Below are 22,556 nucleotides of genomic sequence, written 5' to 3'. Positions count from 1 at the left end.
TCATGTCTGAGAGAGGTGCAATCATTGATAGAGTGGGCAGGGAAGACCACCACAGTAAGGCAATATTTGAGAAAATATTGGAGGGAGGTGAAGAAATGATATAGGATGATAACTAAGAGATGAACATTCTGGGAGGCAGAGAACAGCAAATGCAAAGTCCCTAAGAAGTAGCATGCTCCAGGAACAACAGAGGCCAGTGTGGCCAGAGGAGGGTGAGCCAGGGCACAGATTGAGGTAAGAAGGCTAATGGAGGAGGGGTAGAGATTCTCTAGGGCCTTATAAGCCATCTTTAGTATTTTGTTTTTAGTCCAATTGAGATGGGGTGAAGGCTTCATAAGGTTTTGAGCATAAGCATGGTTTGTTCTGACTGAGGTTTTAAGGGGATCATTCTGGCTGTTTGGGCTGAGGCTTGAATGAAAGGAGGCAGGGCAGAAGCAGGAGACCAGGAAGGAGGCAAGAGATGATAATATGGAATTTCAGTGTAACTTTCAAAGGATTACTGTCTTAAGGAGTTCAAACATCAGAAATAACTGTCAGTTTTTCTTAAATAAGAGAAATATTTTAATTAGTACAAAATATAGATCAGGGAATGGTGCAAATATAGATTAAGCAGTGTTTGCTTAAAAAGTACACATTTATTGTCTAACACATTTATTGTCTAATAATAGGACAGTATTAAAACTCAGTTGTTTCCTTTATTGTATCACACAATCATCATAACCATTTACAATTATGGGTAGTTTAAATAACAGATAAATACAGTAATTATGTAGACCTCGTTACTTGAATATTTAAAAAACAATTTTCTTCCCCAGAGTTGTAAAATTCTATATTATCTGTTTTAAGTTTACTTCTGTTTCATTTTTGGATTCACATAAGAATATTAAATTATTACATTATAACTTGGAACCATGTTGCTAAATATTTAAGATATATATTAAAAATCTTTAGCTGAGACTAAATTATTTTTTCAACTTTCTAGCCCAATTATTAATATTTAGACACCTTGTTTCTTTTCTTCATATAGTTTTTGGTATCTTCTTGTACACTACATTTTACACAATATTTGCTTTCTATGGTTAGGAATCAAAATATGTACAAAGTCCAATTTTGTTATAAGCGTTAAAAATTGTGATCACTTTGAGAACTTTGGTAAAAACATCAATTATTGGCAGAATAGCATTCCCCAGATCAGGAAATAAGGGAATTAGGATTATGTGTGACGGTGGGCAAATTCACTAATTAACAGCAGCCTTTGAGAGCAAGAAATAACTCCTTAGAGTTAGAATCTTAGATTCTAAGATTCTTAGATTCTATTAGAATCTTAGATTCTCTGGACCTCCTATTTACCTTTCATCTTCCAACTGTGGAAATTTGAATCCCTGATGTAATGCTAACGATGCAAATTAGCAATAGAATTGCAGGGTTTTAAAGTCCCCATACTGTAAAACAAAAGGCAGTAATTTGAAAAAGACCATTCACAACTCTTTCGGTTTTGGTCCGCTTCTAAGTTTGCAATTGCATAAGTTTATTAAAGACAGAGGACTGGAAGGAAGGCCCACGGGTTTCAGCACTCAGAAATTCTCCTATTTTAAATGTAATCGATAGTTTTTTTCCTCGTATTTACTGTAAACAATGACAGATATGCTAATAAATAGCACGTGTTCTTGAACTATAAACTGATTTTTCAGATAGCCATTTACGGAGTATACTCAGGTGCCACAGTCCCACCAGATCTTTGAGCATACAAGCAAAGCACGCACGACCTCGCCTTTTCCTTTTTCCTTTTGCAAAGCGAAAGGCACTAGACCTGTTCACGTGATGCGAGTGACGTCAGACCCTACCAGGTCGCGTGACCGACACCCAACCTTCCCACTACCCCGCCCCCGCCGCCAAGCAGGAAATCTCGCGAGAAACCGTCTTACTATCAGAACTCACTGAGGTTACAGGGGAGTTTACTCTGTAGGGAAGGTGTGGACCCGTGGCGGAGTTTTTGCTTTCATTCTGTTAACATTCATGGCCGAAGCAAAGGCCTTTGGGGATTGCCAGAGTCTGAGCAACCCAACCTAGAAAACGGCGGGGGGACGTGGAGAGTGAGGTGGCAGTCATATCATAAGTGAAACGTGGCACGGCGGGCGTCGCCCCTCCGAAGAGGCTGCGGGAGAGGGAGGAACCCCGTGCCGGGCTCCTAGAAGCAGGCGGCGTGGCTTCTGCTGGGTGGGCCCGAGCATCACCGGGAGGTGTGGGAGGCTGGGACCCTTCTCTGGAAACAGTCGACTACCCACATCCGGCCCCCGCTGTGTCAACACGGAGCCGCGCCCAGATGAAGCGCCTGCACCCCTCGCCCCTCTACCTAAGGCACCGCGGCTTGCGCGCCGGCGGGGGTTGGTCCCTAGAGCCCGGTGCCCACAACCCGGCTGGGGGCCTCTGCGACCCCCCGGCAGCAGCCCTCGGCAGTCCACGAGTTACCCCACATAGTCCCGCTAACTCAGCCCCACATTTAGGCAGGAGCCTAATTGCGGGTTTAACTGTAATTTTGACGTCTCGCCTCATTCACCTAAACCTTCTCCCGGCTTCTCCCCCGCACATCCTCCACCCACCTGGTCTCTCCCAGGACAGCTCTGCGCGTGTGTGAGGCTCGGGGAGGGAGGAAAGGAGGGTGGGAAAGGGACAGTGTTAGAGTCGCTAGCAGGAGGTGTGGGACCAGCAAGAGGAGGCTTCGTGAGGGAGGGGGTGCTGCCAGGCGCCGGGGAGGAGGCGGAGGCCTGGGGACAGCAGACGAGGCTTCGCCCGAGCCCAACGCTTTTTCTTCCGCCGCGCAGTCTCGGAGCGGCGTGGGCTCGTGGGGAGCGCGAGGCGGCCGAGGTGCCCGCGGTTGGGAGGCCGGCCCTGGCGCACCCCGCGCCCGCGCCTGCTGACAGCTGCAGCTGGGCTCGAGCTGTCCGCTCCCGGCTCCGCGGCCTCCGCCCCCTCGGGCTCCCTCCCCTCCGCCTCTACCCCTCCTGCTCCGGTGCGGATCATTTCGCAACTGCTCGCCTCTCGCCCCGTGCCCGGCTGTTTTTCCATTTCCCAGTCCTTCTTCTTGAGTACTTTGCCCCTGCATTTGAGGAGAGGGGCTGGAAAGGGGGCGGGTGGAACGACCGGAGGAGAAGAAGAAAGCGAGGCCCGGAGGAGGAGGAGAAGGAGGAGGATCGGCGGACCGTAGGGAGGAGACCCCACGCCACCCTTTCTGGTCATCTCCCCTCCCGCCCCGCCCCTGCGCATACTCCCTCGCCGGCGAGCTACTTTCGGACGAGGAAAGTGAGGGCGGCCCTGGGTGACAGCGCCGCGGGACTAGTCCTGGGGAAGCCGCGCGTCTGCTCGCGTCTTGTCCGCCGCGCTCCCAGCCAGGGGTACAGCCCGGACCCAGGATGGCTTCGACTACAACCTGTACCAGGTTCACGGACGAGTATCAGCTTTTCGAGGAGCTCGGAAAGTAAGCGCCTTTGCCGGGCACCCTCACGTCCCCTTTCCAGCAGAGGGCGGGTCGCGTTACCCCCGACCCACCGGCCTCCCGCGTGGGGCGAGGGAATTTGGGAGACGGGAGGAGAGGGAGGAGGGCCCCTGGTGTGTCAGCTTGGAGGAAGGTGCTGTGTTAGTAAGAGGAGGGGACAAAGAAGGGGCAAGACCTTCCACACCGGCTGTGGCCCATTCCGATAATCCTCAGCCCACCTTGTCCCGCTCCCCCCACCTTTCTGCACCAGAGACTTGGTGGATTTACGATCCCTGCAGTTGTAGCTGTCATCCTGAGAAGTGTGCGAGCGTGTGTCTGTGTGTATGGAGAGGAAACAAGAACCCATGTAAAATGCAACATAGATCATGTTTTCTGTAAATAGAGATGCCGCCTGCTTCGCAGGCGTGTCGGCCGTACGACCCACGTACGGATGAGAACTCGCTGCCACAGACGGTGCCATATTTATTGATGCCGAAAGTTCAACTTGGCGTAGAGTCTATTTCGCGTCCAGTAGTTGTTCTGTCCAGGAAAAGGGCCACCCCAAGGGACTCGAACCCCTGTCCCATATCCACGATTATTCTTTGCACTAGATTACTCGCTGATCATCATCCTTCCTAGGATTTACGTGTACATCTTCGCATTCTCTGGGAGGATTTATTTATACAGGCAGCGGAAAAGCCCTTTGGTGACCGGGAGAGAGCTTCCCAAGGGTAGCCTATCGTTGTGTAAAACGACCTCCTACACCTGACGGGCAGAGAACTCTTGTACTTGGTGATGTTAAGGAAGGGGACAGGAGACCTACTGAGAACCTGTGCAAAGAATCTAGAGGCCGAGCCGTGAACGTTAATTTATGTAGCATCAAACCCAAACCCAAATCCTCTGTCGCTAGTTTCGAACATTGCTTAAGGAAGGGGCGCGTTTCTGTGTGTGTTGTTGTTTTATACAGTTGAATTAAAGGACATGTAAATATCTTTTAAATGTAATGAAAATCATATCCTTATATATTTATGTTGTCTGCTGTTAAAACATGGAGAATATGTCGGAAGAGCAGCTTAATTCAAACTCTCCCCTCCCCCAGCCCAAAACAGGGCACAGTGAAATCACCATAGCAGGATTTGTTAAACCCCACTCAAGTGTTCCTAAGACTTATTTTAATGAAAACAATCACCATATTTACTTACTTGGAGCCACATTAATTTTATTTTTTCCTACTAAAATAAATAGGCAGCAGATTTTTTGCTGCTCCGTCTCAGCTCTGCTCTTTGCAGGGTTTCTTCTCAGAGCATTTGGTGCTGTGTTAGCGTGAAGTGTAAAATGTTTTCAAATTTCATGTGCAAACAAGAGCCGTCGTAATTGGCAGTTCTTTTCATTTTGTTGATTAATAATGTGTGCTCCCAGTTAATGAAATCTAATTTTGTTCTTCAACATTAAAGAGGGTCTCAGTTTCCAGGAAGAACGGTTCATTTTCTGGATATTACTTTATGGTATACTGATATTTGACAGTTCACTAAATTCAATAAAAATGCTCAGATGTGCGTTTTTAATAGAATATCAGAGCTGATTATATTGATGACCTGCTAATTATTGGTTTTCAGGGGGGCATTCTCAGTGGTGAGAAGATGTATGAAAATCCCTACTGGACAAGAATATGCTGCCAAAATTATCAACACCAAAAAGCTTTCTGCTAGGGGTGGGTATTTTCAATCACATATATATGTTACTTGTGTATTTGTCATGTTGGTTGTTTGTTCTGTTGTATGTTGGTTCTGTTGTATGTAAATATGTCATTTAGTTATAACTGTAGCCTTAGGTATCATATGACATTTTGCGATTATTTCCTTCCTGAATGTCTCTTGGTCTGTACAGTTTAAAAATAAATGACCAAATACAATTGTTATTTGATAAATTGTTATTAAAATGCTATCTGTCCTGTGAGTAGTAGCATAAATAACTATTTTAAAGCAAATAAATATCACTAAGTGCATTTTGCCTTTAGCTCCCCTGTGAAATAACTTTCAGAAAAACCCTGGAATGGAAAAATGTAAGTCTCACAACTGTCATTATTCCCTTTTGCTTTTGAGAGGAAAAATGGGTCATAACTCAGCTGAATCATATATTTCAATTGTAGTTACACTTGAACTTAATTCATCAAGGTATATTTAACAGTAATGGCGTTGGGAGGAAAATTTTATGGTTGCTATATTCTAGGAAATTCAGCTTGATTTTGCTGTGTGCAGTTCAGACCTTTACTGGATCATCTGCAGTAAGGCTTCTCACTCATGTAATGTATTTTACACATGCTTTATAACCGCAAAGGTAATTCGTACTCATAAAATAGCTGTTGACATAAGCAAAAAACTTGGAGGGGCCTCATTGCATTCTTTTTATTTTGTTGAACTCATGCAAAAGTACTTATACTGAAAGGGTAAGCATTCCAATTATTGTGAGCACGTGTCTAAGGTGTTTCCATGGGAATTTATGGCTTGATGAAATAAAAATGAAATTAAAATGAACAAAATGCCATAGTGTAGGTCCATTACAGTGACCTGGTTTAAGTAACGAGAGAAAAAATTCCATTAGGGTTACTTTTCCTTTAATTTGTCTTCTAAAAAGTGTTGCTTTCTAGAGTATCCTGGTATCATTGTGTCTGTCTCTGCCATGATTTTTTTTTCTCTTTATTGCAGATTCTACTTTTAACGTGTACTTTAGATTTAGGTTGACATTTCAGTTTATTCATTTAAATGGGATTTTGTTGTGATTTCCTTCACCTGATTTTAATGAGTCTGAGGACGGTCTACCTGTTAAAGTAACCCGCACCATAGATTCAGGACATGAGAACTAACGAGAAGCACGTTATGCTCAATTATGTTCCCTTTCCCCACTTCTCTCTCCTCCACAGAACATCTTTAATGGTAAAGGAGTTGCTAGACTGTAAATGACATTTTAGTGTTAAAAAGAAAAAAGAAAAAGAAAAAGGAAAAAGTGTAGTCAGATATTTTTCGGTGCTTATATAATTTCTTCCTGTGTGCTAGGTACTTTTGGCAGGAGTGGGGTATCAGTTCTTTTGGAGGCGTTACAACACCTATCCCATATCTTTCAGTGGCTTTAAATTTTCTCTCAAAATAAATCAGTCTTGTGCTTCATGTTTACTAATTTCTTAGTTAGAATCATCCCTTTTTGTCTACCGCAGTTCATACTACCTACACCAGGGTGGCAAATACGCCTGTCTCTGCTCACATACATTTTATTTTACTTTCTTTTGCCTCTAATGGGTGGAAGATAAGTCTTCTCTAGCCTGATGGGACTCCTTCTCCCTGTTTCTCTGCTGATGTTTCTCACCTGCTCATACTCTGCCTTAGAGAACAATCTACTCCAAAGCCACCTTGCCCCTTCTGGATTTAATGATCCTTATTGTTCAGGTTACATTTAGGGAAAGTAGTTAGGGTGAAGGGCTAACATGCATGCTTCTTGTTCTCCCTTTGCACTTTTCTTTCCTGTGACTTTGGGCAAGTTTCTTAACCTACTGAAGAATGAGGTGAAGAAGAAGGTGTGGGAACTAGATGCCCTGGATTTAAATTATGATTCCCCTACCTATTATTTGTGTGATCTTGGGCAGTTTACATATTTTCTATGAGCCTCAGTTTTCTCATCTGTAAAATCAAATAATAATTTAACCCTCTTATAGGGTTTTTGTGACAAGTAAGTGAATTAATGCAGTATAGAACAATGCCTGCTATGTAATATGCATTAGGTGAATATTGGCTGCTATTACCTCATTGGGTTGTTGTAAGGATCAAAGGAAATTATTTGTATGACAGAACTTAAAAATCATAAATCCAGTGGCAGCCTTGATTTAGCTGTGAGAACCCGGGTTGAATCTTGGTTCTACTATTTAGTGTACTTAGTATTGTAGATTTGGTTCGGTCACTTAACTTTTCTTGGTCTCAGGTGATTCTTCAGTAAAATGGGGGAAAAAAATCCCTATATGGTATTAATGGGCTGTTTTGAGGATTCAGTGAATTTTATGAGAACTACTTCTTAAAAAGTGCAAAGTGCTGTGTCAATTTTACTTATTACTGCTCACCTATAAAATACTATCATACTTTTCCTTCAAAATGTTCAATTTATTTTATATTGTCACAGCAATTAGAGTTGTTTATAGAATATTTATACCTTTGAATGTATACATTTGTTAAACCTATACTGATAGTAAGCTATAAACTCTTAATGGGAGAATATACCATGCTTTCATTTTTTAGTATCACATTCTACAGCATTGAGGACATAGTAGGGGGGGCTCAGTGCAGAGTGACTCGAATCAAATGTGGCTATTAAATGGTGTGTAAAGGAGTTAGATACCTAGTTCATTCCTAAGAATGAACTGGATGTAAAGAAGTCTGTAAGGTAGTATACTAAGTCTGTAAGGTAGTATACTAAGTCTGTAAGGTAGTATACTAAGAGCAAGTGCTTAAAAATATGAATTCTCCTTTCAAAGCACTCCCTTCCCAGAAGATAATGATCTGAAAAAACTTCTTTTGCAGAAAAAAATTTAAAGTAATTTCCTTAAAGGGAAATGTAGAATGAAATGCAAAACAGCATTTTTTCACCTCAAGGTAATGACTTTTTTTTTTTTTTGATTGCATATGGCAGTTTTTGTGGATCATGGAACTTTTTGTGCAAATTTTTGTTTGTATTATTAGAAATGCCATACCTCTGTAAATCCAAGTTTTAAGCCTATTTGTTTTAAAGACTAAGCAGGTCCTTCAACTCCATTCAATAATGTTCTTTAAGTGTAACATTACAACTGAAAAAGAAAGGCCATTGTCAGTACATCTAAGACCATGAGGAAATTGCCAAAACTTTGGCTACATTCCTGCACAAATTTGCACCTCCAGCTATACTGTCACCCATGTATTTTTCTGTGCCTAGATTTTAATGGATTTCCAGCAGACAGTTTCAGTTGCATTTCCTCTCAGCTGTTAGTCACACACAGCATATTTGGGAGACTCAGAGTCTGTTGAAGAATTTCTTTCCTTTTGCGTTAACACGTGCATGCAAAGAGCATTCATACTCTTTGCATGCACTCTGTTCATACGTTCATACAGTACTGATCACATAGATGAGTACATTCATATATAATTTGGCTTGTTTTTAAAATAAAAAATAGTGTAGAAATGTTTCAGTCATCTGATATTTTATATGTAATTTCTGTCCTCTAAAATTTTTTTGTTAGCTAGGAATAGAAGGTGCGCTTCGTAAGTGGTGGATAGTGATAACAGAATTTTCTCATATTATTACCATGACAAGTAGAAATTATATCATTTTGATAAATTAGGTTAGTACTTAACAAATGCTAACTTGCCCTTCTCTTTTGATATTTTGTCTATTTTGACATTTTTATAACTGTAAGGTACTGTCAGATTATGTAAAGTCCATGAAGGACTGTGATTGCAGTTCAGAATCCAGTGGACTGATGGTTCTGGTGGCAGATGTCTTTGGAAACAGTACATGTGACTTATTTCACATTTTAAAGCCTCCTTGTGGTAAAAGATTTTTGTATGTTTTTGATCATTAGAAACCACTTCTTATTACATAGAGTCTGTGATATACCATAAGTCATTGTTTTGTAAAATATTATAAATTACAATAGAAACTTGAAATAGTATATGCTATTACAGGTATATTTTACCTCTATTGCTAAAGTTAAAATGGGGTTTCATTTTATATTTCTGTAAAACTTCAGATATAATGCAAGTAAACTTTGATTTTGCTAGTTTTGTTAATTCCTAGATTGGTATTACTAGACCATGAATCAGGACTTTATAAACTGTTTTGACCATGTACAGAAAATTAGGTCTCAGCTGTGAAATCTGAATATTGCATGTATGTCCCTAAGTAGTCTTATTTATGTTATAATAGGGATGTCAATAACTAACTCTTGCTACACTGTTTTCTTTTTTTGGCATCCAGGCAGTCAAGAAATTACTGTAATTTCTCAATTTCGTGGTTACTTGAATTGGAAGTAGAACTGAGACGATATAGGTGAATCAAGTTGTTGTGATTATACATTATTGATTTGGCAATTTAGAACTAATTGGGCAAATGATACTAACTTTTGAAAAATTTCTTGGCTCAAACAATATTTTCAGAAAAAATTAGTAAATCATTTGATTTTTGTACGTGGAATCTCTACAACTCTTCAATTATTGAGACCCAAAGTGGCATGTATCATCCTTATCATTTTAGTGTCCTTTGGTTATGTTTAGTTGTATTTACATTTACGTAGGCTTTAATATTAAGTATTTATTTTTCTCTTTTGGTGAATAAAAATATTATTGATATTCAAAAGTAGGAGATAGAAAATAAACATGTATATCTGTATTTCCAGGAAATAATGAAAATACTTTAAGTATTCCAGCATCATTAAATAAGGCAAACTTAGGGAATGTGGTTGTCAAGTGCTTCACTGTGATGGTTAATAACTCGTATAACCTCTACCTGACTGATCATTCAGTAGGAATTGAACACCCTGAGAACCTTGATTGTTTATACATTTAGATTAATACTTTTCATTTCCATTGAAATATTGAATCAATTCAATATAAAAACTAAAATTTAGTAATTACTTTTTATGAGTTTTTTCAATGTTAACAATCATGAATTACTATAAAGCACATAGTAGGATTTTCTTGGACATTTAACTTCTTTTGTTAAATCAAAGTTTAATTTTTAAGTCTTTTCCTTGGGCTTATACTGAGGTAGGCCAACTCCTAGTGTCTCTAGGGCTGGTCAGTATTTTTTTTAAAAGTAAATACTCATTTATTGGGGTATAGTGTGTAGAGTTTTTTTTTTAATAAATTATTCGCAATTGGTTAATGATTGTTTACATGGAAGGCTATTTTAAAGCTTTTAAATTACAGTAGTATCATTTAGTAAATTGTACTGCGATATATTAAATGGAGTCTTAGCAAAATATTTTTACTCTAAAATATAATACCTTTATAATTTATATTTTATACTGCTTTATAGATTACTAAGCACATTCACAAAGATGACCTCATTTTGTTTTTATTTGATAAATATTTAATGATTAAAATTATTAAACTTTACATATCTACACAAATAGAGAGCACAGAAGACATAAATGGTGGTATAAGTCTAGCATGAATAAAGTGCCGTGGATTTTCAAAGGAGGGAAAGATTATTTCTGCCCAGAGAAGTGAAGGAAGGCTTTTATATAATATGGATTTAAATAAATATTTAAAACCATAATGCAGATGGGGCTCAAGTACCAAAGTCTAAATAAACAATTTGGAGAGAGTGTTCAAAATAGTTTAGATATCTGATTATAATGAAAATTTTATTTTATTCATATGGTATGTTTATTGTGACTATTAGTAAGACATTATTTTTGTAGTAGGAAATTTTTTAGGTGACAAAATTCTTATGATTCCAGTTAAAGTAGATATCACAATACTAAGGTGAATTCATAGACCTTTCATCTGCCATAACCTGTCTCTTACTCTAGGATGGGGAAACTGGTAGGTTTGGAGGGGAGAGAGCACAGCTCTGTTTGTTGTTAGGTTTTGATTTTAAATATCAACTATTATAATTATACACAGTCAAAGAACAACATCATCATTGACTTTTTAGTTAGGTGAACCCTTTTTAATACTACAGTCTCCTTTTAAGACACTTTATTTAATCCACACTGCAGCATTCAGATAGACAATGTTATCTCCATTTTTAAATAGTTACTAAGAGTTACTCTGAGTTACTAAGAGCCTCAGTGTTAGTAAATGTTAGAATCAAGAATTTCAACCCAGTTTTCTCTGGCTCTAAAGCCTGGATCTTTTCTATCATCACATCCCATTGATTGCTGTTACAGAGAACTTATCTTAACCTTTCTGTACTGATCTGTATGTGCTTGACTCATCTTCCCACTAAACTTTAGGTTCCTTCATAAAAAGAACTATGCCTTATATACATCTTTATATTCCCAATGCAAGGTATGGAACTGAGTATTTATTGGAAAATATATTTGGGGTTCCAACTTGTGAGAGAAGATAGTGTTTTAATTGCTGCAGTAACATAAGATCAAAATGAAGTTTCAGAAGGCCTCACCATGCTCTTTTGTGAAAGGAAAACAACGTAGTGAAAAATCTTTTTAAAATGGTAGGAAAGGGGGCTTCCCTGGTGGCGCAGTGGTTGAGAGTCTGCCTGCCAATGCAGGGGACACGGGTTCGAGCCCTGGTCTGGGAAGATCCCACATGCAGCAGAGCAACTAGGCCCGTGAACCACAACTACTGAGCCTGCGCGCCTGGAGCCTGTGCTCCGGCCGCGATAGTGAGAGGCCCACGCACCGCGATGAAGAGTGGCCCTCACTTGCTGCTACTGGAGAAAGCCCTCGCACAGAAACGAAGACCCAACACAGCCAAAAAAAAAAAAAAAGGTAGGAAAATAATTACAGAAGAATGAAATATTTTGGTGAACTTAATTTATTAACTGATTAACATAAAGTTCCTAGGATTACTTCTTCTAAATGATTTACTTAAAACTCAGCTCTTAGCCAAAGCTCAGAGAAACCTGCTCAGAAAGGCATTCTCCTCTACCTCATCTTGTTAGACCAGTGAAGAATGGAAGACAAATGTGTGTTTCGTTGTTTCTTCTTGGACAGCACTGTTGTGTGTGTGTCAAATTCATACAGAAGTATGGCAACTGAAAGAAAAATACAAACTTAAGTTTTTTATTTGTTGGAAAAATAACTCGTGGGTATAGCAAGTAGTATAAAGATATATAATATTGTTATGTAATATTTATATACAGTTAATTGTTCTACCTAAGGTTCTCTACTTTTTGTTAGATTGCACAGGGATTAAAAAAAATTGTTACATAAAATTTGATATATGCAATTATGCATATTTAATTATAAAACAGTAATCAAGCACCTAGTAAACCTCCACCCAACTTAATAATTAGAACATTCCCTTTACTTTTGAAGCTCCTTCTGTGTTCTTGCTGATTCCCATCCCTTGCCTCATTCTAAGAGTTAATCACTACCCCTAACTTTTTTGGGAGAGCTACCTCTTTTATTTCCCTATACTCTGGGACTTTTTAATTAACTGGTTGGTCTTAGTCGATGAATCAGGTGTCAATGGAAAAACTATGCACTTATTATCTAGGTAAATTGTATTTTATTTTGAGTTGTATGTGTTTAAATCATGGAATAAACTGCATTAATTCTCATATATTAGTATATAATCTTACCCTTTCCCTTAAGGCTAGAGAAGGCTTAAATTACTTGGAATTTTTTTAGTAACAAGAAATTCCTTTTGAAGAAATTTCATTTATGATGATGTGTACACATTGAAATCAGTACGAGTAAGTTGTATAAAACTAACTTATTAAAGGTAAATGTAGTAAGTGAAAATTAATCAGATTTTTATTCTATCTTATAGGGAAGTTATAGAGAGTTGAGATATGCTGCATTATGACATTAGTGTTTAAATTAAAATTTGATGTTTTGGTAAAGAAATACTTTTGCAATTTTTGGAGGCTATGTTATAGATAACTTAAATTTCTGCTGAAGTGTATTCACTAGTAATCCAGGCCCAAACTCTCCATGTGCCCAGTGGACTCGCCAATTTTCCCCTTCTGTGAATGGCACCATAATTTCCCCAGGCTCTCAAGAAGGCTTAATTCCTTTCTTTTCCTTAACCAGTCTTTCCCTTAATCTGTCTCAACTCCTTTTCCTTCTCTTCTTTCTCACCATTCTAATTTGAGCTTTCTTTTCCTCTTCATTCAACTCTTTTAAATAGCTTCTTACACAGGTTTTCCAGCTGATAGTTGCAACATTTTTAATTCATTTAGTCACCTCATCATTAGACCTCTGCACCCACTGTGCTGAGCATTTGATCAGATCTAGAGATGGACGTGAAAGGTAGAGATTCTGCCCTCAGGTATTTCATGGTCTATTAAGGTGGATATGCTGACATGGTAAATACAGTATATGGAGCTTTTAAGGGCTGTAATAGAGGTATTCACAGGGCCTTCAACGGAGATATGGTTGGAGGTGGTTGGTATCACAGATTTCATGAAGAGATTTATGTGTGAGATTGTGTTTAGAATGATAAGTGAGCCTGTTAGAAAAAAAAGGAGAAATGGTTGGCCAGGCAAAGTAAAGCAGCATGTTCAAAGGAAGGGAAAAAGTCCGGCTCCACCCTGCAGGTGGAATGAGTACACCTAGTACTGTTGAACTCCTCTCTCCTTTAAGACCCAGTTCAGGTGCTGCTTCCTCCAGGAAGCCATCCCTGACTTCCTCTCCATCCCTCCTTCCCTTCTCTAGCCAGATGTGATGATTTTTCTCATCCTTTGAGTACCTTTTTCATGTTTCCTTAGGAGCTTGTCACATCTCTCCCCTTGTATTGCAGTTATTTATGTTGTAGCTTTCAAGCATCTTGTGGACATTTTTAAACTTATCTTTGAATTTGTGCCTGGCACAGTAATTACAATATTGCATATACTTGTCAATGTTTGTTGCATGAATGGACAAATGAATGGGTGAGCAAATAAGATTCTGTCTTTTGAAATAGACCTGATTAACAGAGTCCTATGACAGATAAAATAAATGAAAATTGAGCTAAGGTTTCATGTCAGGTGGCATTCACTAACTGAATAAATTAATTCTCAATTATTCACAATTCCCTAATTATTCCATTAGCTTTCAGATGACAGGTTATTCATTGGAAAGAATTTTGTATAATTCAGTAAATTTTTGAGCAACTACATACAAATTCTCATTGCTTTTTTTTTTTTAAACCATGTAATGTAAAGTGGCTCAATAATAAGGGGTGACATTTTCATTGTGTGTCCATCAGTATCACTTCAGTAATGTCAGATTCATGTCATCATTAAATTTTTAAAACATGTTTGGATTTTAAAATTTTTGATCCATTCTCCAGAGGTGGTTACTTTTTCACTTAGCTTTTAACAAAGCTCACTTTAAAAAGCATTTTGGTGATACTTTATAGAGTTTTGGATACACAAATCATGGATATTATTTGCTTAGAGTAATTATTTGATTTTTTAGTAAAGGCAGAGGCTAGCTGTTATAATTGCTGTGTCTGTCAATTCTGAAACTTGGTGGAAGGACTAGGAAGTGTACTTGTTTCAATATTGGAAAACAACACATATTTTAGAGCACTTATTTGTGTTTCCTCTTCAAGGAACTTTTCTTGTGTGATATGTTACAGGAAATTGGATTTCACAATTCTATAACTTTACAGTGTATATCATATATATTTTAGAAAATATGCTCTTTTCATAAAAGCGTTTCAATCATATTTTAAAATGGCAATTTAAAGGCCAGATGTGGCAGAAGTGATTTGTGAAATTAGTTCAGCTGAACATTCTGGCCATTTTGTAGAAACTTTATTTATGATGAATCTTTTATTATTTTAGTAAAGCAAATTGTATATGCTTTTTTTTCCGTTGTGGAGCACAGGGTCTGGACGCACAGGCTCAGCGGCCATGGCTCACGGGCCTAGCCGCTCCATGGCATGTGGGATCTTCCTGGACTGGGGCACGAACCCGTGTCCCCTGCATTGGCAGGCGGACTCTCAACCACTGGGCCACCAGGGAAGCCCAGTGTATATGCTTTTATATTAAAGATTATATATATATTCATATTTGTTACAGAGAGAAATGTATACTTTGGACACACCTCTGAAATACTTTTCAAATTATTTATTACCAACTTGGATAAAAACACTTAAAAATTATATAAAAATATATATTCTAAATACAGAATTGGGGAAGTACAGAAAAATAGAAAGAGGAAGACACATTCAAAGTTGTTACCCCAAACAATCACTGTTACTATTTTGTTTTCTTTCTTTTTTTCTTCTTAATTTGTCAGAATACTAGACTAAAATACACAATTTTGTGTCCTGCTTTTTTGCTTAATATTATAAAATTTCCCTGTGACTACAAATCCTTTGAATTACACTTTGCTAAGTAAAACATAAGTTTTAGTATTGCTAGTTTTTTAAAAAAAATTTGTTCTTTGCTATGATAAATGATATGATAGTAAACATTGTTTTGTAAAACTTTTTCATATTTCTAATTCTTAGGGGATATTCATAAAGGAGAATTAATGGGTTAGAGGATTGAATTATCAAAATTCTTGATAAATGTTGCCAGATTGCATTATGCAAATGTTGTACATTTCCACCAGTAACATTTAAGTATGCTAGTAAAACTGAATTTTGGGTAGCATGATTCTAAATTTCAATTTCAATTTAACAAAAGAACAGTTACCTTGTTTCACACCCCCTGCTAGATAAACAAAAGTACAAAGATAAGGTCCTTCATTTCAAGGTGAAATAGATGTGGAGTCAAGTATATTACCAGGCAGGTTGATAAGTGTCACAATCGAAGTATATTATCAGGCAGGTTGATGAGTGTCACAATGGAAATATTTACTCATTCTGGGGTATAAGAAGGTAACTGGGTTGTTGAAAGGTAAGGGAAAACTTACTAGAGGAGCTGATCTCGGAACTGGGTTTTGAAAATGACCACTTTTGAATTTAAAGATGGATAGAAAAGATATAATAGGATATTATTTTAAAAATTAATGAGAAGCAAAGAAATCATTATGTGCCAATAAAAAGTGAACTGGAAAGTATATAAGTATTTTTTAACCCTGAGTGGTCAACTTACTGTACATAAAGTTTCATGAAAGCATGCAAAAATTGATGAAAGAGATGGACATTTTTTCTTTCAGTGAATCATTTAAGTGCAGCAGGATCTGTTGGAAGGTATTAAATATGTTGGGTTTTGGGGATTTTACAGCCCTGAGTCATTAGGGATGAACAGCTGATAAGAGAGGAATAATAACTTATCTACCTCATATTTTGTTTTATTTAGCTTTGAGGCAAATACAAAAAAAAAAAATTTGAGTGACTGAGTGAAAGATAAAGGACAGGAGGATAATTAGAGTTTTTTTAAAAAAATCAACCAATATTAAAAGTGCCCTAGGGAATCCCATTTGTGTTTATAAACAAGAAAAGCTAGATGGTTTCTGCAGTTGTGATATTGGATGAATAACTTGTTAAGAAAATGTAGGTTTTGGTTCAAAGCCAAAGGTAAGTAAGTTGTCTAAAAATGGTATTGACATTATTCACTCCCTGAATTCCCACTGTCTAGAGTAGTGCCCGGGATCCTTCACAGATATTTATTGAATAGATGAATGAATAAATGACTCCCAAACTACATCATATTATGATAACATATTAACATATTTAGGGACCCAGAACTTTTAGCAGTTAGATTTGTATACACTATACTCTTTTAAGAAAAGCTCAAAATTAACAGAATTCTGTGATATGATATATAATTTAGTACAAGCTGATGGTAGAAAATAGTAATTTATTCCCTTCCCTTAAATAATGGAAAAAAATCTCTCATTCACTTAGAAGACAACTTCAATTTAAATATTTAACCTCCCTAGCTAGGCTTAACCATGCAATATTTTCTTCCTATTTATTTTTATTTTTAAGGGAACTTAGCATCTATAAAACATTTTAATTTGTAAGATGTCCCCAGTTTTGTTAATATTAAGGACTATGTAACCTGTAGTTTAGAGGGGGGCTATATTGTTTTATTCTCTATGTATACATATATGTGTATATATATATATATAATTTATAGTAGAATATTTTTGTTCTGGTGTAGGAGCTTTGTGGAAGAGAAAGCCTTCTATTGACTTCAAAAACAGTGACTCAAGTTGGTATAGTCGTTAGAAAGTAGGGTGGGAAAAATCCTAATTCCAGTTTGCAAGCAGAATTTCAGGGTCAAAGTCTACTGTTATCTGAGTGTAGGCCTCCTGATTTCAGGCCAGTTTTCATTTAGGCCAGTTTTCATTCTAGTAGAATTGGAGAAGGAAAAATAAAAAAGTATCAGAGAACTATTTAACTCCTATAAATGTAAATAGGGTTGAGGCCTACTTTCACTAGTATTTATGTGCTTTGGAAATTATTTTTGGAAATAAATATTTTTTGGATTGACTTTGCCCCTGCTTCCTATGTATTTTATGATCAGGAGAAGGGATAAACAAAATTTAATTGTTAACCTTAAGTCTGTTTGAAAGAAAAAGATACCATATCTCATCTTGACAGAGAACCAATTATTGGATTACTTACAGCACTGTATCTGTTTAGTGCTAATAATCACAGTATCTATAATCGGCCAGTGACACAGTATAGAGAAGGCGCTAAGACTTGAACAGGGATGGCTAAAGGATCACTGAGAGAGTTAATCTTTTAAAGTAATAATGATTTTTTTAAATGAAATTAATATCTGTTGACCTTTTGCAAACTTTGAGAAACTATTTTAGGTAGGAGACTTTATGTTTTAGAATAATCTGAACCAACTAAATCCAAATTGAGAGATACCAGTATTAGAAATATACAGTGAACACACACAGAGTCAGTCTTAAAAACAGCACTTAGCAGGCTTCCCTGGTGGCGCAGTGGTTGAGAGTCCGCCTGCCGATGCAGGGGACACGGGTTCGTGCCCCGGTCCGGGAAGATCCCACATGCCGCGGAGCGGCTGGGCCCGTGAGCCATGGCCGCTGAGCCTGCACGTCCGGAGCCTGTGCTCCGCAATGGGAGAGACCACAACAGTGAGAGGCCCGCATACCGCAAAAATAAATAAATAAATTAAAAAAAAATAGCACTTAGCTGTGAGAGGATAATTTCTCCTCCATCTAGCATATAAATGTTTCATTCAAACTGTTTATAGCAAGCTTTGGGGAAGAAAGGTGGAGGGAAGTGAGAAATGAGTCTTTTGAAAAATTCTCGTAGCTCACAGTAATGCTTGGTTAGCGTCTTTCATTCAAGGATCTGAGGCGTTCCCTAACTGAGTCCCACAGTACTTCTGGAGTGTGGGTGAGGGACACTCGGGGATTCTTGTGCCCAGTGCCGGGAGGCCTGTCCTCCCGAGTGGCATGTTGCAGCTGTTTCATAGTGCACGTCCCATTCCCTCCTGGGCCACGGAGTGGAGGAGCCAGCATTACCCAGCTGAAATAGCAGAGGGATTTAGAGAGCAAGGAGCGAATTACCTGGACTGCAATTTGGGTAGGTCTCTGGGTCAGTAACCCAATTCCTATAAAAATGTTCTATCTTTAAAACATTTTATATCCTGCTTTTTTATCCCCAAGAAAGTAAAGTCTGTCTCTCTTTTCCTCTGTATGATTATGTACCTTTGGGAGCTTAACATTTAATAATGAAGGATACGATAGCCTATATCTACTCTTGATGAGGAAAGAAAGCAAGGTTAGTATTTTCCCTAAAAGTTGTCAGAACTATTTGCATTGTGCCTGGCAAAAGCAAGCTGTAGGAGGCATGAAAATAATAAAATATGCTCAGTTCCCACACAAAAACTGATAGCATGGTTTGGAGAATAGGAGACACACATAAATGATTATAGAAAAGATAAAGATGAGTAATAAAACAATGTAGTATGATAATTCAGTGTACCTAGTAGCGCCATTTGGTTGCGGAAGCAAGAAAAGTAACACTGTGGAAGTAGAAGTTAAGATGGATGGGAGGAAGGAAGAAGGATAAAGGACACAGGGGTGCAGAAATGTTTGGGCAGAAGATAGAGAATCTGTGGGAAATCAGGAAAAAAAAAAGCCTGTAAACATGTGAAGGTCTTTGATTGCCAAGTTGAGAATATTGTCTTAAATACAGTGGTGACACTTTAAAGAGGTCATCTAAGACATTACTGGGCAGCAGTGAGTAAGAAGGATGGATTGGCTTAGAGTGTAAGGTACTAAAATTCTGAAACCTTAAGATAATGAAGGATAAGGCTGACTGGGGTTTCAAGTTGAATCATGGGGAAAATTGTAACTTTCATATAACAAACTGAGAAGTCAAAATCAAGAACTGATTTTAATGAAGGAAGATGATGAATTGACGTGTGTTTAAGCTGTATATTCGGGTTGAAATATCTAAAAGATCATTGAAAATTGAGCGTGATCCTTGAGAAAGGGACTCGGGAAGCAGCACAGTACACTGTACAGGTTAAGAGCATCTGCTCTGAAGTCAGATTGCCAAAGTTCAAGACCTGTCTCTACCAGTTCTTAGTTCTTGTGATCTTGGGTGAACTTAGTAACCTCTCCAAGCCTTGTTTTTTGTTTGTTTTTTGTTTGTTTTTAATCTATGATAAACTGCAGTAATCAGTTTAGCTGCTATTTGTGACTTGTCTGCACAGAGGTGACTTGTCTGCACAGAGATGACGTGCTAGTGGAAAAGATCGCAAAGGACAGAAGATAGGACAAAAAAGAGAGCCTAGGACAGTGATGTGGGGAAATACCTGCATTTTAATGGATGAAAGGGGGAAGTAGGATTACTTTAAGAGAAGTGATAGGATATGTCAGAAAAGGAAAATGCAGTGCTTTGAACTCAGAGAATTTTTGCAAAGGAGGGGATGGCTAGTGATGTTCGATGTTACAGAGAAATAGAAGGAAATGAGGACCAAGAAAAGGCCTTGGTTTCCCAGATAGCAGAATTTCAGTTATGTGAGCGAAGCAGTCATGAGGATCAATCAGGCTAGTCTGTTATTCATCTTCACATCCTTGTAACTGAGCATGTTGCCTGAAGTATAATTGGTATTTAATAAATATTTGCTGAATGGAGAAAGAACAAAACCTATTTCTTCGGATTAAAGAATAAATGGAGATAACATGTGAAACCTTGCTGGTTTAATAAAATAGGAAAAGAGAGACAGACACACATGCCAAGGGGTAATTTCAGGGATTAACCCAGTCAAGGGAATTAACTTTGGTGATAAGTAAAACTGAAGCTTATTTGAAGGAAGAGGAAAAAGAATCACTAGAGAATAGAAAGACTGATAATGTAAGGGAAGAGGGTAAAATCGGGGAGGTAGAGTCCTGGAGACTTGGGTGTGTGTGGGAAGAAGACCTTCTTCTTTAGGGGGCAGCAGGAGAAGACTGCACAGATTTGTGCAGTCTTAAGTCTTAAGGCATTTGGAGTGGAGAAGAAGACAGTTACAGCCCAGCTGAGAATAGGAGAAATAGAAGTAGGAGTGAGAGCTTAGAACAGATTTGGGATGGTCTTTGCGGATTGTAGAGAGGGGTCCCCCAAAAGCAGTGTGCAGTGGATCATTAGCAGGTACAGTGAACATGGCCTTGAATCTAGGCCCAAACTGCCTAGGGCTTCACAAGGTGAAGGATTCTGGCACTTTTTAAACATTTAAGGAGGAAGGTTTCTTTTTCTTTTCTGTTTTTTTTTTTTTTAATATTTTCTTTAATTTGTACAACTAGTAAGAATATAATTTAAATCCAACTCTAGGTAATAGCAAAAGCCCTTGCTGTTGTCATTCTATTATGTTCTTTCTACGGTACATCTGGCAGGACAGAGGAGGTGGGGAGGAAGTTAGAAAGCAGAAAATTGGGAAGAAAATTTTATTCTACAGGAATGACAGCCACAATGATACCATTTTGGAATGTTTGGTAGCAGATTTCTCCTTCTACCTGAAAGGGAAGTCTGGGGACTCTTCAGTTCACAGTCTATATTAGCTGTTTGCCTAATTTCTATCAATTTTTTTCAATTTCTCTACATAAACAAAAGACTCTGCAGGCAGCTTTTAATGTTTGAGTTATCCATAATTTCATCAGTAGGAAAGCACTACTTGAGGAAAATTATTACAGATCAGGAATATGAAATAAATATTGTAAAGACATAAGCTAGTTCATCCTGGATGTATTATTACCAACCTTTAATAAGGTTTATCATCACGAACACTCAATTTTATGTGCCTTTGCTTACTTTCCTATATGCATATCTCTGGTTCATTGACTATGATGATCAGGACTTTTGGTTTGATAAGTTTTCCCAAAAGCATTGGTATAGTGAATAATTTTTTAAAAGTTTGTGTCATTTTTCTGTTTGTTTTTCTAAGTTCACTACAAAGGCAATGAACCCAAAGATTGTAACTGAGGTAGATGTGATCAGAATGTGTTTCATTTTTTTCTTCTTACATCAAATACTTTTGCATTCCCTCATTCATTTCCCAGTTCTTTCTCCCTTTGCATGTTACTGTGATGTTTAGTATCTAATTACTCCTACTTTTCTCTCCCTCTACCAACTGATTTCCCACAAATGACATTGTGTCTTGAGTTTGGACTTCTAAGTTCTAGAAAAGAAGACATCTTTACACCATTCTGAGTTACTAGCTTTTGTCTAATAAATGGAAATTTGAGGTCTTTTATGCTGAAGTTTTTGTAGCCCTGGATTTTGTTTCTCTAGTTTCCAAGGGATCTCATGTCTTATTTTACCCCCATTACATCAGTCATCATGCATTCACTCATTTACTGAACACATTTATTGAGCAACTACTATGAGTGGGCAAATTTCTAGATTCTAGAAATACAGGTTTGAGCAAACTTGGTATGGGAGAGGCTGGAGGAGCCATTTAAATAGATAAGTGCCATACAGTGCTATGAAGTAAATAAAACAGGGCCATAAGTTAGTGACCCCAAGTGGGGTTACTTTGGATAGGCCTCTCTGAGGACATTAGCATTTGAGCTGAGATGTTAATAATAAGAAGCAAACTATGAGAAAATGTGAGAGAAGAACATTCCAGGCCAAAAGACCAAGGTGACAATGAGCTTGCTAAAGAGTAGGAAGAAAGTCATCAAATCTGGAGTGTAATTAGCCAGGAGGAGAGAAGTACACAGCACAGTGATCTTGGGAGGTGGGCAGAGGTCAGATTGGATGGAGCCTTTTAGCCAATATTAAGGAGTTTGAATCTTATTTTAAAGCAGTGGTAAGCCATATTGAGGATGTGGATCAGGGAAGTGATATGACCAGATTTTGTCTTAAAAATCTCTCTCTGGCTGCCATGTGGAAAAGAAATTGGAAGGATGTGTGAGTGAAAACAAGACTAGTTAGGAGACTCTTGCAGCCTATGGGAGACGTGAAAGTGGCAGTAGATATGGTGAGAAGGATGTATTTTGGAAGGAGAAGATATAGGACTT

At 38.1% G+C, this 22,556-nt stretch overlaps 1 protein-coding gene across 39 annotated transcripts in view; it reads left to right on the top strand.

Moving 5' to 3' along the window:
- Positions 1–3,014: 3,014 nt before the first annotated feature.
- The window catches only part of CAMK2D (calcium/calmodulin dependent protein kinase II delta), a 273,998-nt gene continuing 254,456 nt past the window's right edge, over positions 3,015–22,556 (top strand). For 28 of the 39 annotated variants that reach the window (XM_049708886.1, XM_049708873.1, XM_033437793.2 and 25 more), the window contains exons 1-2: positions 3,081–3,475; positions 5,089–5,183. In XM_049708886.1, the coding sequence (XP_049564843.1) occupies positions 3,411–3,475; positions 5,089–5,183 (160 nt within the window). In that variant the 5' untranslated portion in view covers positions 3,081–3,410. Of the gene's footprint in view, positions 3,476–5,088; positions 5,184–5,509; positions 5,535–22,556 lie in introns of those variants that run through there. The other 11 variants (XM_049708866.1, XM_049708868.1, XM_049708877.1 and 8 more) reach the window with 10 other exon arrangements.

This window comes from Orcinus orca, chromosome 4 (assembly GCF_937001465.1).
Source record: "Orcinus orca chromosome 4, mOrcOrc1.1, whole genome shotgun sequence".
NCBI lineage: Eukaryota > Metazoa > Chordata > Mammalia > Artiodactyla > Delphinidae > Orcinus > Orcinus orca.
Note: the sequence above shows the minus strand (reverse complement) of the source record. Positions and strands in the feature narration are given on the sequence as shown.